This window comes from Scleropages formosus, chromosome 12 (assembly GCF_900964775.1).
Source record: "Scleropages formosus chromosome 12, fSclFor1.1, whole genome shotgun sequence".
Lineage (NCBI taxonomy): Eukaryota > Metazoa > Chordata > Actinopteri > Osteoglossiformes > Osteoglossidae > Scleropages > Scleropages formosus.
The window spans coordinates 20,626,366-20,642,297 of NC_041817.1; the positions used below are offsets into that span (position 1 = coordinate 20,626,366).

A 15,932-nucleotide genomic window follows, 5' to 3' on the forward strand; every position below is an offset into this window, starting at 1 on the left:
CTTACGGACTGAAGGCCTGACCCCCTTCGCAAACTCAGTGTTATTTCTTTTTCTTTGTTTATGAGGTGCAGAAAATTCATACATTCAAACATTGATTTACATTTATTTATCTAGCAGATGCTTTTCTCCTAAGCAACTTCCGATAAACTCTATGTAGTGTTATCAGCTCACACACCTTATTCACCGTGGTGATTTATACTGCTAGATACACTACTTACACCGGGTCACTCATCCATACATCAGTGGAACACACTCTCCCTGTCACTCACACACTATGGGTGAACTTGAACAGCATGTCTTTGGAGTGTGGGAGGAAACCAGAGCACCCAGAGGAAACCCACGCAGACACGGGGAGAACTTGCAAACTCTACACAGACTGAGCAGGGATCGAACCCATGTTATCTCACACTATCCAGGGGCTGTGAGACAGCAGCACACGTTTCGATTTATTGATACTTCCAGGATGACAATCCACCAGAGACACCAACAACAAGAAACTAAATTGGGAACATGAAAACCCGGGTGAAATTTGGAATGTTCTGGTGTCTGATAGATGTGAAAGTATCATTTTGTGATGGTCAGGGTTAGAAGATATACTGATGTAAAAATATTCGGATAAATGTAAATGTGGCTTAATTTTTAACTGATGTGTGTACCGGCACTGTTTTGTGAACAGAAATACCAATAGTAAAAAACCGAGTACAGGTATACATTTTAAAAAAATCTGCATATCAAAGAAATGTCCAGTGATCTTCATCATCCCCGTGTGCCCAGATTTACACCAGTTTGGGTGAAACCATGGGCCCCTGCGGTGCAGCATCCTTGCCGTTCATAGAGAACACAGAGATGAGGACAGAATGAAAAGTGCTCAAAAGTGCAAAGAGGTCTTTGCTTTGGTATTTCAAAAGTAATCTGTGTCATCACACACAAAAATAGCTCAGGTTTACTTTGCTTTATTCTCTCTGGTTAAATAATTTATACTGGAAAGGAGGTAATGAAAATTTTCAGACACGGGATGGCTACTCAGAGGAGCTGCCTTAGAATAGCTATATGTTCGGGGCGACTTTTATTCACCCAGCCAAAGTCACGTTGGGGAAGCTTCTTATGACACAACCTTCTTTACGATTTTTGCTGTGCTGTCTATAATTTTTTAATCTGATTTAAAAAAAAAAAAAAAGATTTTAGCATTGCCGTAATATAAAAATTTTCTGATATGATATACTGCACTTTAATTCCATTAAAAAAGGGTATTAATGTCAATACACGCACAAAAAATGAATGACTAGCTGGTTAATACATACAGTAGTTATGAAAATCTACCATGCACATCACATCTGGAAAGCCTGATAAAATTATTGGACTTCTAAGGCCAAAGATTTTGTTGAATAGGCTCTCAGTATTCTTTAGTTTTCGTAACAGAAAATATACACGGAGGCAGCTGCTTTTCACAACTGAATAATTTTCCAAATATTCCTAGAGGGCAAGATTAAAATGGGCCCTCATGTAATGTACACGCCAGCGGTTCTCGGTTTTACATCTAATGCCACTTCAGCATTAGCAAAAACAATGTCATAGATAATGGCGCTCGGTGTTCAGATTCTTACGTAACGCAGAAATTCAATTTAAAGGGAGGCTTAACCACTTAACTGTCACGCTAAAAATAGTGGCAATTCAATCAGAGGTGTCATTTTTGATCTCTTTGCAAAGTGTGTCTAATATTATCTCATATCATTTTTTATATTGTCACATATTCCCCGCAAAGCTCTTGAGTTCTGCGGTTGTACCGATAACGCTGTGAATTGAACGAGATTTGAAAAAACACACTGCGCTCCGTAATTTTCACTTTTTGTTTTCTATTTGTCCCTGCAGTTGGTGACAGGTTCTTAGCGCTTCTGTCATTTTTCACTTTTTTTTTTTTTTTTTTGCAGCCTGCTGATTGCAGATCAGAAATATCTGAATTTCATACTTGCTCACTGCGTTCTAAAATTAAAAAAAAATAATCGCTGGTAAATATGTTTTTGTTTCACATGGTGACTATCTCAGTGCTGCGTCTTGGTTGATAAAAAGAAAAAAAATAAAACCCTAACCGACGGCAGCTGGTTTTGGTACAGTGTTAAAAAGTCAAATGGCCCAGTGTCTTTTTTCTAGCTTGGTGACATACTGGCAGAAAAAATGGAATCAAACTGGAGACTCTGAAAGACTTTGACTTGTGTCTGTGGGAAAAACTTTGTCCTTCTGCCATCTGAAAACAGCAGACCATAAAAGAGGCTTTTTATTGGCGCCTTTAATGGAGCATCTTTCACTTCTTTTCCCCCAAATTCATTTTCTCTGCTGACAATCAACATCATCCGCTGCCTTACAGCAAACCCAGCGCTTTGCCAGTTGGCATCTCAAACAATGTCAGGAGATGAATGCAGCACTTCCTTCTCAAGCACATCTATAATGTGGCGCATGTAAAAGGGTGGGGGCCTATGAAGCTCAATGACAGCTTTCTGGGTCACAGAACTCCATGTCTAAGGTTTGCCATCAGGCCCATCATGGATAACGGGGATGCTGTTTTTGCAAAGCAACGGGAATCGTCAAACATGGTTCAAAAGTGTGGTAAGCTTATCTAAGTCTTTAGGTCTTTTTTAGATAGTATATCTGTAATTGTTGCATATGATTAAGAAATGTAAGCAGAAGCAAAAAGGTCGCCATAGGCAAGACCCCCTGGTCAATTCTGCTGCAAGACTTCACACCAAGCTGGTCACCAGAGCAACCGCAGCAAAGAACCCAAGACCCCACAGGAAGTGTCCAGCCTACGATGTGCCACCGCATGCCTGAATCTGAAAGCTTTTTCTCCTGTTTCGGCTTGAGAAATGCTTGAAAGTATGAATCCTAGATATTGAAAATAATAAAAAGAGGTAAAGGAAATCCCACAAGTGCTGTGTGTTGCACGTTATTGTCAAAGCGAGTTGCACTACGCATATCTAGATGCAAGACAAGAGATTGTAATGGAAAGTCGTGGAATTGAGGTGGCCGGTCTCTTTGCGTAGCCGACAATTAGCTTCACCAATTTAACTGGCAATATGATCGACAGTATCTTTGTTCTATTAAATTTTGTTTTTATGTTCGATGAAATTTTTCATTTTATTTTGGTAACTGGGACAAGACAAAGTCACAGCGTAGTGATGCTTGTAGCCTCAAAACCCAGCTTCTGGCAGCTGCTGTTGGGCTGATGTGCAGCTTCGGAGTAAATCTGGCAGGTGGGGTCCCCAAAAGACCCCAAAGAGAGGGGTGAAAGATTCAAATGTGACACATTACACAGTGGTATATATATATATATATATATAAAATGAATAAAATTAAACCTACTGCCTCCTCCTCCAGGCTGCTCTCTACAACACCATCCAAAGTCTTCAGGCCAGCTGCCTTTATGCTTTTTCTACTTGGGCCCTTAAGACTCAGCAGCTGGCCATCACTGTTCACTTTGGGTAGGAGTGAGTCCCTTGGACATGTCCATCTTGGTGCTCCCACCACCTGCCCTGGACTGGACCACGAGACAAAATGTGCATAAAACTCTTCCTAAAAAATGTGTATAATAATTACAGTAAGTGAACGTGTGCATAAAAATGTTACAACGGTTGACTTCATATGCACACATTTACTTGCTGTAATTATTATACACTTTTTTTTAGTAGCACAGTTAGGGTACTATTTTACTGGAGCAATGAATACTAAGTAACCCTCTCTGCAGCAAGCCCTTTTCTGGGACTTGAGTTATGCACCTTCAGGTTAAACTTTACAGTAACTAGTGTCCAACTAATCACTTAATGTGTAAAACAATTCATTTCTGTCAAAATAGCTTCTGCATTTCTTTGAAGCTAAATCTGTATCCTTTTTCCCCACAGCAATTACACAAAACAACACAATTTTCACTACAGAGACTCATTAATAACTAAACAAGAGAAATAATCAACAGCAGCAGATTTCGTGAAAATGCATTTTGAAGTATACAATATCCTAATCCATCCACCGACCCCTCCCTTTGTCCCATTTCTCCTCTACAATGTTTAGAGGAAAAAAAAAACCTTGATGAGAATAAAACCTATTAACGGAAATGTCATTAAAATATAGCTGCTGAAAGGCTGTTTTAATTTCATGAGCTCACTGAACCTAAAATTAATACCAGTATTTTTTTTTTTTATCAAAGCACGTACCTTGGCTACAGTTTTTCCTCTATCCCGAGTCGACACCATCTTTACGTCTGTATGCATAACATCTCATCATATCTCTATGAATAACACCATACCTCTGCGTCCTCAAACAAGAGGTCATCATATTACCTTTTGGAGTTAAAAAATGCTGAATAGGACTATCTGTAGCTGTAGTCAGTCATGTGGACACTGTTCATTGAACTGGTTCATATGGTTAAAAGACTTTTGCGGGTTTCAGTCCACTGCAGTGTCTCAAAACCTCTTTAGTCAAATAATTAAAACAGATGGGGCTTCTTTCATGGCCTCATTTTCTCGAACTAAACATAACAAACATCACTTGCTGTAATGTCAACAGTACGAGGAATGTGATTAAATGCTTTGATGCGGCCGACTTTGTTTAACTCAGTTTAGCTTCCTGAAACCCAGCCATTGAGTTTCGTCCACTCTAGAGGACATATGTCTTTAGGTGTATTACCAAAACTGTACAAGTTGCAGTGCCGAGTCCCAATGCACCTGATAAACGACATTCAATACTTTTAATTGATAGCACATGTTTGGCCAAGGGGGCCTGGGCAAACTCCCAGAAATATTGGAAATAAATCCAAAAACCAAATTTTCTGGATTGTTTAGGTCAAACTCCCATTAGAGTTTCATCTGAAATTCAAGCTATTGATTGGCACAAATTGTTTGGGCAACATACCCCACCTAGACAGGCAAGCGTATAGCGCAACACACTCAACGATGAAGCTACGTATAGGGCAGGACAGGCAGTAACATCAACGGCGGAATCGCATTTATACTGTCTGAAGCATACCACCGCAGTTCGAACGCATGACTCAGAATGTCACACGGCATCCTAGAGCCTCTGCCAAGATCCCTAATTCTGAACATCTGCTCTGCCGGAGATAAACATTGTCATTATGTTTGCAGTGTGAGCCAAGCTGCTCCAACCAAAGGCACAGCACAAAGGCCATTTTAACCCATGTCCATTCGAGGTCTGGTGAATGAAAGAGCAGCTATAACACACAACTCCTACAAGCACACCTTCCTACAGACTGGGCCAAAGTAAACAAATATGTTGGCTTTAATGACGTGCGAGCTGTTAACTCCAAAGGGCTTTGCTTTGCAGGCCGTATAGTGCTGGTATCTGGTGTTTGTTTTGAACCACCCCCCACCCCCCAAGCCTAACCCATTAGCAGGGTCAGGTGGGCAAATTACGGAAACTCCCCATCTGGTTTCCTTTCGAAAATTTTAAAAAAAAAAAAAATTAAAAAACGGACAGGGCACCTCCTCCGCTCGGATATTTTCATGACCTGGCGGTCTTTATCTGGAAGGAAGCAGGGCTCTCGAAAGCAAATGCGCAGAAGGGAACTGAAAGGGGTTTTGTTGCCGACAGCATTTTCCCTCGCACGATGCGTCAACCGCTTCGCATTGTGACGGTTCCGGACCGTTTTGGTGAGGAGGACGCGACAGCCGAGACAGCGCAGCCTCGGTCGAATCAACTTCAATGTAGGCCACCAGAAGGAGGGAAACTTGCACTTTCATTGTGTTTCACTGTGAGTAGAGGAGATGCCTGCAAAGGCGATGGAGTTGTGGGGGGGGGATCAGGAGAGACAATGGGGAAACAGCGTGACTTGATAACCACAAGGAACAAGGAAGATGGTTTTGGCACGCCCAGATTAAAAACAGGACCACACCAGGAGCCATGTAATCATAGAGGAAGATATAAAACCACATAATTACATGCTTCACCGAGACTCCTCCGTATTGCACGCCTATGTTTTCCCAGCATCACATTGACCTGCCATTTACCTTGAAACCCTAAAGTCTGCATTTGTGTACTTTATTTTAGCAGTGTTTGGGCAATATGAATTCAACATGAATCAGAGCCTGTAGAGCCTCGCATTATAATAGAAAACAGATTTTGTACAATTATGTCCTAGCAGTCTGTACCAAGGCAAAAATCCTGTACCAGATTTGCTCATTGATATGAATTAGATGAGGCAATGTGTCATTTATGGCTAAAATCAGTGTAAATCCACTGGGTCTCATGCCAATGACATTTTCCCTGTAGCGCAGCACAGCTTGCCTCCTGCACCACTAAGGGTTGCATATACAGATCTTTCAGCTCAGAAGATCCAGAATCCATAATACTACATTTTTACCAACAGAAGCAATCGATGAGATATTTCAGAGGTTATGATCTGCATGTGTTGTTATTACTTTATTCAAAATGAATAACTATTTATGAGATCATTTATTATATTTCATATGTTTAAATGCAATATGCCCAGGAGGGGTGAACAGCCACTGACCCCCGGAGGGTTTTTTTTCTCACTTTTCTTTTGTTTTTTATTCCTTTTCTCTGTGGCCAAAAGCTTTAATAACCAATATAGTTCTTTTAGATACATTGTACATTGAATTCAATGTATAGCCAACATTTTATTTCAAGTATGTCTCCAGATCCTTTGTTCAGTGCTGTGTCATTGTTTGAGAAGAGCGCTTTCTAAAAATAAATTGAATTGGACTGAATTGTTGGTTTATTACAAGTTGATAATTATGCAAAAATATTAATTACACTTTTTTTTTTTTTTTTTTTTTTTTTTTTTTACAGGTGAGCTAGTACATGCCTACAAAAACCTGAGAATATTTGAAAAGGTGCTGTGAAAAACACAAAAACTTACTGTCAGGAAACAGTTTTGAGTTCCTGACTCCAGTCTGGAGCTTTATACTTTAAAATATTATTTTATAAAAATGTAATTCATTAATGATCTTGTGAGCACGTTTGATTTCTATTCAGTGTCTTACAAATTTTGAAATATTATCCATTCCTTGTAAGTTCAATACAATCAAGGCGAGCACTTTGAAACACAGTGCAACAAACTGATTTGATCTAATTTGCATATGCAAACTATTTATTTTACTACATTTGAGCATGCTGGCTTTTTTTATATTAAATGATTAGTCGGGATTTGAGCACCGAAACTCAGTCTTTAATACTGTTGCACATGTTGTCCTGACTTTTTTTACTGTGGATTCCATTCCTTTTATACCAGTTCAGCTGGTACATGTGTCACCAAAAGCCATTGCTTCTATCTTCCAGACACCACTGCTCTAAGATTACAGGACTTCAGTCCTGGTGTTCAAGGTATGGCAAAAAGCTTAATCCCCTCCACCACACCCCCATCCTCTTGCAGAGTAGAAAACGTCAAAAAAGCACTGTGCAGTTTACAAGCTATGGGCCATTGGGCGACTTTACGACTCATTTGAACATTTTTTTGACAAGTCAGCTTACCATAATAATAAAACAAGACCTATAAATATTTGGCTACACGATGGATCTGAGTGATTTTAAATGATTAAAGTAAAACTTTCTGTGTATGTTATAAACCCATGGGAATGATGCTATGGAAAAAAAGCTATTTCGCTTGAGTCCTGAGATGCAGTTAAACATTTAGGATTATTAGTTTTCTTTCACTATTTCGTGTAACCTGCAGAATCCTTGCCAGAAAATATAAAAATGTCAATGTATACCTGCTTTTCCCTAGTCTCACATAACTTCAAAATGTCAAGAGCTGAACACTTAACAGACCCTAAAAGGGTTGAACATTCTTCCATTTGCTTCTAAATGAATGGTGAAAGAACTGAAACATTTTAAGTCCCACTAAACTGAACAATAAATCGGTAATTTTTTAAAAATTAATCATTAAAATAGACAATCATCATTTTGATGGGGGGGGGGGGGTTGTGGTGGCATGCTGGTGCAGTGGGTTTGGCTGATGCCCACTATGTGGCAGATCCAGGGTTCAATCCCTGCCTGGGGTGCCTTCCAATGGACTGGCGTCCCATCCTCGGTGTGTCCCCTCCACCTTCGACCCTGGGCCCTGTGTTGCCGGGTTAGGCTCTAGCTTGCCACGACCCCACTCAGGACAATTGGTTGGTGACAATCACATGACATTATGATGGCTGGGTAGGGAACTAGGGAACTCGGGTAGCCTTACTAAACAGAAACTGCTTAACCTCTAAGTATGAAACTATGAAATGATGCATGCAAAGTGACATAAATTTTACACTGAATGTTAACTTTATTTCTATGACGTGACCCCACATTGTCACATCTTTCTACTGCTGTAGTTTTTGTTGACATTATTAATTGACAAGTCCACGAATTAGCACTGCGGAGTTTTAAAACCTTAATGTGTAACTTCAAAAACAACGTTAATAGTGTAAAAAGAGTCTTGGCAATGTTCTAAACTAAACGCAACCCTCTGATCTTGCATTTAGCTGCAGCGGAGTCCAAACACTTACAGTCACTGCATTCATAAGAAAGCCCTAAACTCAATAGTTTGGACTTATATTCCCTGGGAAAAAAAAAAAAAAAAAAAAAAAAAGAGTACTGCAGAGTCACTGGGATAATAACTTCAAGCTAGATTTGCAGTATGACAAGAGTCTGTCATCCTTAATTAACACAAAGCAAAGCCTTGACTTATGGGAGAATTACTGTGACCTGGCCAAAGGGCGAATCTCTCCTCTGTGTCCCTAATAGTGAGAGACAGGCAACACTAAAATGTTCAGAAAAGATACAGCCATGTTTTGTTTATTTTGCAGATGTGCAAATTGAAAGAGAAAAAAAAACTTCAGTGTTTTTGCTATGCCGCTGTAAATACACATTCTTCTGCTATGTGTGGTTCAAAAGTCATTACTGTAACTCCATATAAATTATAGGGTTAGCATAGGGCAATTGGGTCTTACCCTAGTCTTTCTATAGGCTTTAAGTCTATAGAAACCTAAACCTAAACCGACGGCTATAATGAAGTAATTTTATTAATCTCTGTTGATAGGAAAGCCAAAGCTTAGGTGTGACTTAAAAACCTTTTCAAATTCAAATGATATTAACTCCGTCTCTCGCAGACAATCTACTTAATGCTTTAATGCTTTCACTGGATGGACGAGGGCTCTTTTGAAAATATTAACAAAATGCATTTTTAAGCATTAAAAATATCACTTGGAAAATATTTAAAAGGATCCAAAAATGGCTGTACAGTTGGTATGGTTGCCTCACATTGAAATAATAAACACATATTTAAAATGGCGCAGTACACTATATCCATATAGCTTCTCCTCTATATACATTTCTAGACAACTCAGCAGGACCCTCTACCTTCTACAGCAGCATGTGAGTGATCACATCACATTCCAGTTCTACGCAGTCAAATAATGACATAACTACAGCCACAGTGTGGGGTTCAGGACAAAGGAGTGCAGTGGGGATGGACTCGAAAGTGCTGGGTTATCTGCTATATGAGTCACCTGGTCCTCGGGCTCCTTTTCGCCCCCTTCACTGAGGTGCCGGCCTGGAGATCTCTGCACAGCGACAGCATGACCAAACAAAGGAGAGTCTGCTTTAGTCTACGATCTTCAAGCGGACAGTACAACTCAGCAATCTCACTTTCAGCAGTCTGAGGGCTCAACTTCAGATAAGACTTAATTTCTCTTTTTTGATAGGTTAAAATAAAATGCACAGTGCCCAAATTAGTCAAATTGATTAATGCAAATGAATTGTAACGGTATCTGATGTATAAGGCTACATGTGTATGAAATATACATCAGGTATGCATCAAAGTGAGAAAAAAACATGCTGTCCAGTCACCCAAGGGCATTTATAATTCACACAGTACTGACTATTCACATTAGGAAAGGAATTCAGATATATAATGAGACACAGATACCATTCTGATGATTGCAAAAAAGTTGGCTCTGTTGTGCAGTTTAGTTCTTTTTTTGCTGAATGTTCGAAGTTCATGTTGCAATAAAGAATGTAAACCACAGAACTTCATGTGGAAATATTCTTTAAAAACAAATTATAATCCTGCGAAGCAGTCCACAAACCAAACAGAAGTAGAGGTTGTGTAATGTCATTGTTACAATACACACTAAACACATAATGGGGTTAATTTGTTTTATGAAATCACCCTGTTAGTCAAATTCCAATTGTGAAGGGGTCAAATTATTATTTCTTACTGAAAAAAAAAAACAAAACAGCTGGTTCCCGGATATAAAATACATCAACCAACCTAATTAAAACACAAAAACAAAAAGGAAAATTTTATGCTTGACAATAAAAACACCACCATGCTATATTTGTAGGAAAATACTGCTCTTTGTAGTTTGTCTTTTAATGTCGCGCTTTCATTCGTCTTTTAACATCAGTCAATAATAATTGTGCTGAATGTGCTATCTCTGTTGACTGTGACAGCATGTATGAAATATAACGTATTGTAATGACCCATGTTACTGTGTTTAGGTGGGAAACCTGTTCAATATAAACAGTTGCATTGTGGGGAAAAATGTGGACTGTAAGTGTGCAACCACGGGCGGTACTTCTGGGGGAAATGATGGGGTGTCCCTGCTTGCGAGGGTGCTGAGAAAAAACCTAGGGGTGCTAAGAAGGCTGGTTTGAGGTGCAGGTCCTTGAGGAAACAGAGTTCTTGGACTGTGAATGTTATTTCCCCGTGCATCAGTGTTAAATAAAATGTTTGAAATTAACGCCATCTCTGTGTCCTTCTTCGCCCCTTCTAAACCCATGGTGCTGTGTGCCACAATACACAGTTGATTTTGTAACGAAAGAAGCGAGAGTGGAGAAAAATAGCCAGATTGACACTGTCAAGAGACAAAACCCTTTCAGTCTTAGACACCAAGTGTATATATCTGATACAAAACATCTGATATGAGTGTCTGATTCAAGCCAGAATACAGAATAAAATACTCATTGTGGAAGTAAAATGACCCTGTAATGGCCAGAACTACCACTGTACTGAATAATAGGCCTATTGTACGAAAAAGAGTATGTTATGGCAGTTCATCACTAAATGGGATCCCATTACATGAATGTATTCGGTGTTCAAAAAAAGCACAGTGAGCACCAGTGAAATGAATTTTAAACTGTCAGTATTGGTCTACACAGATGATAAAACATGAATACTCTGATTATTAGGTACACAGCGGACTAATTAACACACTCCTTTAAATATTAATGCAGCACAGAAAGAGGGCTTACAGGAGATGATCAAAGGCTAACACGCTGTTTAAAAAGTATTACTAAACGTTTGTGTTGGTTCAGGGAAAAACGTTTTAATGTGCAATAATCAGTACTGAAACTCTCCTATGAGAGAATCCGCATCAGCAAGGCAGAGGTGCAGACACATCGCAGCTCCAAAGCGAAGTCCCGTGTCTGCGGCGTAAGGTGTGTTTTAAATGACAAACTCAAAAGCAAGAAAATCTCTAAATCATAAAAAAAAATCTGGCGTAATAGTTTTGATCAGTTATTTGTTTGATAATTGTGAACCAAAATCCATCCATCCATCCGTTATAACTATGTATCCCAGTGCAGGATCGTGGTGGTCCAGAGCCTACCCCGGAAGCATAGCGTGTGTGGCAGCAGGGTGCACCCTGGAAGGGACACAAGTGCATTGCAGGGCATTCACACACAACCTATGGACGATTCAGAGTCTCTAATTTATCTGAAACATATGGCGCACCCAGAGGAAGCTCATGATCTCAAGGCGAACATGCAAACTCTACAGGATGTCGCATTTGAGCCCACTTTCGAACCCACAGCCCTAAGGGGGTGCGAGGCATTGGCGCAACCCACTGCACCTCTGCGCCAGTCTTCTGATAAACATTAAAAGAAATGAAATGTAATGCAACTGTAATTGCACAACCTCAGTAACCCATTTCAGCTTCATTAACTGAGGTTTAATTTGGACAAACAATTTTGTCAGAGCATCTGACAAAAATGCAGCCCCTGGTTGACTGATTCACAGCTATTTGACTTGTTTCCACTGAAAGCTATATTAGGAGTTATGCCCTGCGCGTTTGCGTTGTTTTCTCACTTCCAACAGTAACAAACCCAAAACACAACATGTGGAACACTGTGGTCCAAGAGCACTTGAGAAATCACATTCCTCATTGTTTTCAATAGCACAGGAAATGTGATTTGCACACAGGAGTTAAACCTTTCCCGGAAAACAGGATTAATATAATTACATAATAACCCCATTGTACAAAGATCGCGTTTTAAAAACCTTGACGGCAGCATCAAATGTGCAAAAAAGGGGTTTTTAGCAACATTTTGGGAGGTACCGCAGAATATCGTAAATTCATATGACTTTAGGCCTCGTAATACTGCGGCTAGCTGACAGAGCGGTGCCGGGACGCGTGCTACTTCTGTCTTTTTGATTAGACGTGACTTTGCTACAGGAAACTGCGAAAACCTGCACTCAGCACGGCAAAATGTAATAGCTACGTTACCTTTCCGCTCATGGGGTAATACTTTGAAATGAATAAATGTAAACGTAAATGGAAGCAGAATAATTACCGTGCATAAACTAGTGGTTCAAATAACGTACCAGTTCTGCAGTAAACATCTGTGCATGTTTCGTGATAGCCTGAAAAAACGTTGTTACGAAAAAGCTGCGATAAACTGCATTAAAGAAGGTCGTCTATATAAAATCGGTTATACGCGCGGCCATCGGTTACAGTGAGACAATGTCAACAGAAAGAAAGATATGGTCTTTGTATATGAGTAATACATGGTGTATAATTCACCCAGCAGTGACGCTGTACTTGCGCTTCGAGCGTGATGCAAAAGCGCAACGCTATTTCGTTAGCTAGGCGAATTCCTTTACGAAACAAAAATACGTCGCTTTCACCTCATCGGCAGCACTCAATTTGGCTTCCCTCTTACTGGTTGTAATGAATGATGCGGAAAGTGTGACGGTGAGGAGGATTGTTTCCGAGCACTTTCGCAGCCCTGCCTCCACCCATATAAACCCATCCAGAGCTGCTCTCACCTTGAGCTTCTCGTAGCGGTCGCCGAGGGCGGCCACCTGATGGTCTCGGTGGCGCCCCACGAGCTTGCACAAGGCACAGATGAGCTGCTCATCGGTGACGCAGTACATGTTCACCTTCTCGTCCTCGTGCTCCAGGCACATGAGCCCGCGCAGGTGCGAGTCGGGCAGCGGCTCGATTAGCCGGTGGCCCGTGAACGGTTTCTTGTTGGGGTGCGTGGCCTTCAGGCACTCCTCGCAGTAGGACACCTCGCAGGTGACGCACGTCTTGACGGCATCCTGCGGTGGGTCCTGCTCGCAGAACTGGCACTGCACCGCCTCGCCGGGCGAGGTCATGGCGCCGTCGTCGGGCGCGCGCTCGCGCCGCGTCTCGCTAGGAGAGTTGGGCCCGCTCACGGAGGCCTTCTGGAAGCGGTCGATGATGTTCTGCAGAGTCACGTTGCGCTTCAGTCCCTCTAGGCCCCTCTGGTTGAGGGTGATAACATAGCGGCAGGTGGGACACTGGAAAGCGGTGATGGACTCGACGGGCTCGTTGGGGGTGCAGTGGGAAACCAGGATGCGGTGGGCGCAGCCGAAACACAGGCTGTGGGCGCAAGGCAGCAGCAGCGGGTCCTCGAAGAGCTCCAGACAGATTGGGCAGGTCAGCTCCGACTCGAGCGTTTCCATCTTCAGGCGAAACAGAGCGACGCTGCAGGCGAAATCCGAGGAAGCTGATCAGCTATCTGGAGAGACGAGACGAGACAGAACTCGATCAGACAAGTGCGGCCGGGAGAGGAGGAATGCGCCGCGATGCTGATCCCGTGGAGCAGCAACGGTCCGTACGCCACCCTTCAGCAGAGCGCCAGACAGGGCAGGCACATGTTTGCCAGAAATAATGAATAAACAAATAATCATTTCTGCTCCTTAACGGGTTTGACTGGACTTTCTGTGTCCTAGGCAAAGAAGGAAATAAGGCCTAAATGAACTTTCTCTTGTAAAGTTAACAAAAACATTTTGTTCGCCGAAGTTGCAAGGTACCCGGCTGTGCTAAACACGCATTAAAAGCGGCCAGACTTACTCCCTAATGAGCAGCAAATTGCTCATAAAAGGAAAAAACCATTCGGCAGTCATGTTTTATTTCTTTCTCTGCTCATTTGCATGTTTCATGGATCATAAAAATGAAAATGGACTCTGCTTTACACATACACACAGTGGTGTAAAAAAGGAAAACACTAAATACATTTACATTTATTCATTTGGCACATGTTTTTCTCTAAAGTAACATCCAGCTCAAAGTAAACATTAATTGAAATGTATATATTTAGTGTTCTTGTTAATTAATTGGGGGGGGGGGGGGGGGGTCAGTGGTGTCATGGGTTTGGCCAGTGCCTGCTGTGTGGCGGATCTAGGGTTCTCTGCTTGGGGTGCCTTGTGGTGGACTGGCGTGCCGTCCTGGGTGTGTCCCCTACCCCCTCGGCTTGCGCCCTGTGTTGGCTGTAGACATTGGCCGGTTAACTGATTAATTAGTAGTTGGCCTGCCTTTGCCTTCGGAACAGCATCCGTTCTTCTGGTAATTTAGGGAAATATCAGACCATTCTTCAGGAAGGAAAGATTCTGGTTCTGTGTGGAAGCCTTAACTCAGTCCTCCTGAGCCTCTCATACAGGATCACTAATGTTTAGATCTGGTGATTGGGGAAGGCACAGCAGGTGACTGTGCAGGAGTCCATAAAACCAGTCTTGAAGCCTTTGAGAAAAGGGTCAGGGAGTGTAATCATCATGGAATACGGGAAGAGTGCGAGTGTTTGCACTGCAGGTGCGCTTGGTCACACACACACACACACATTTTCTGAACCACTTGTCCCATACGGGGTCGTGGGGAACCGGAGCCTACCCGGCAACACAGGGCGTAAGGCCGGAGGGGGAGGGGACACACCCAGGACGGGACGCCAGTCCATCGCAAGGCACCCCAAGCGGGACTCAAACCCCAGACCCACCAGAGAGCAGGACCCGGTCCAACCCACTGCGCCACCGCGCCCCCTGCGCTTGGTCACCTGAGCTGATTTCTGATCATCTGTACATTTATTAATTCAGCTGTCACTTTTCTCCAAAGCAACTTACAATGTTAATTAAGACACCTACAGCCATTCAATTTCAATATCCATCCATCCCATTTCAACAACCGCTTTGTCCTGAGCAGGGTCGTGGTGAGCCGGAGTCTATCCCAGAAGGACTGGGCACAAGGCTGAGGGAGGGCTACACTATGGATGGGACACCAGCTCATCACTCTACCTACAGCCATTTATCCATTTTACACAGCTGGGTAATTTTCCCGAATTTATGGCAAGTACCTTGCTCAAGGGTACTACAGCAGAAGATGAGATCTGAGATTGCAGCCTTTGGATCCAAAGGTAGCAGCTCTAACCACTGCTCTTATGGTTAGGGTTAGAGTCAGGTTTATGAACTCCTTGGTCACACACACACACACACACACACACACACACACACACACGCCAAGTTATCATGAGACCCAGTGACTCCCACCAGATGACCTGCCATTCAGTTACAGATCCATCGCCATGTTTTAGAGTTTGGTAACAGACAGTGAAGGTAGAAGGCATCCTACATGTTCACCCAGGATAAATCCTTCCAGATGATGGGAAAATAGTGAAACACAACTCATCAATCCATACTGAATTCATTCCACAGCTCAGGATCTGGGTTTTGTGCTTGTTACTCTAATTTATGTGCTTCCGTGCTTTGGTTTTGCTGACAAGCATCTATTCTGCGGTCATTTCTGACCCTGCTGTTTTAAGGTTTTTCGTGTTTGGTGTGTGCCTGTTCCTGCTTATCAGTTAGTCATTCAAAAATTTAGAGTAATTTTCCATTGTTTGGATGTTTTGGCCTTGTG

At 42.0% G+C, this 15,932-nt stretch overlaps 1 protein-coding gene across 7 annotated transcripts in view; it reads right to left on the bottom strand.

Annotated features, from left to right (window-relative positions):
* Positions 1-15,932, bottom strand: part of mid1 (midline 1) — a 58,291-nt gene that overhangs the window by 13,255 nt on the left and 29,104 nt on the right. For 5 of the 7 annotated variants that reach the window (XM_029256753.1, XM_018745281.2, XM_029256751.1 and 2 more), the window contains exons 2-3: positions 13,049-13,767; positions 9,507-9,560 (exon numbers count right to left, since the gene is read on the bottom strand). In XM_029256753.1, coding sequence (XP_029112586.1) covers positions 9,507-9,560; positions 13,049-13,711 — 717 coding nt within the window. In that variant the 5' untranslated portion in view covers positions 13,712-13,767. Of the gene's footprint in view, positions 1-9,506; positions 9,561-13,048; positions 13,768-15,932 lie in introns of those variants that run through there. The other 2 variants (XM_029256757.1, XM_029256755.1) reach the window with 2 other exon arrangements.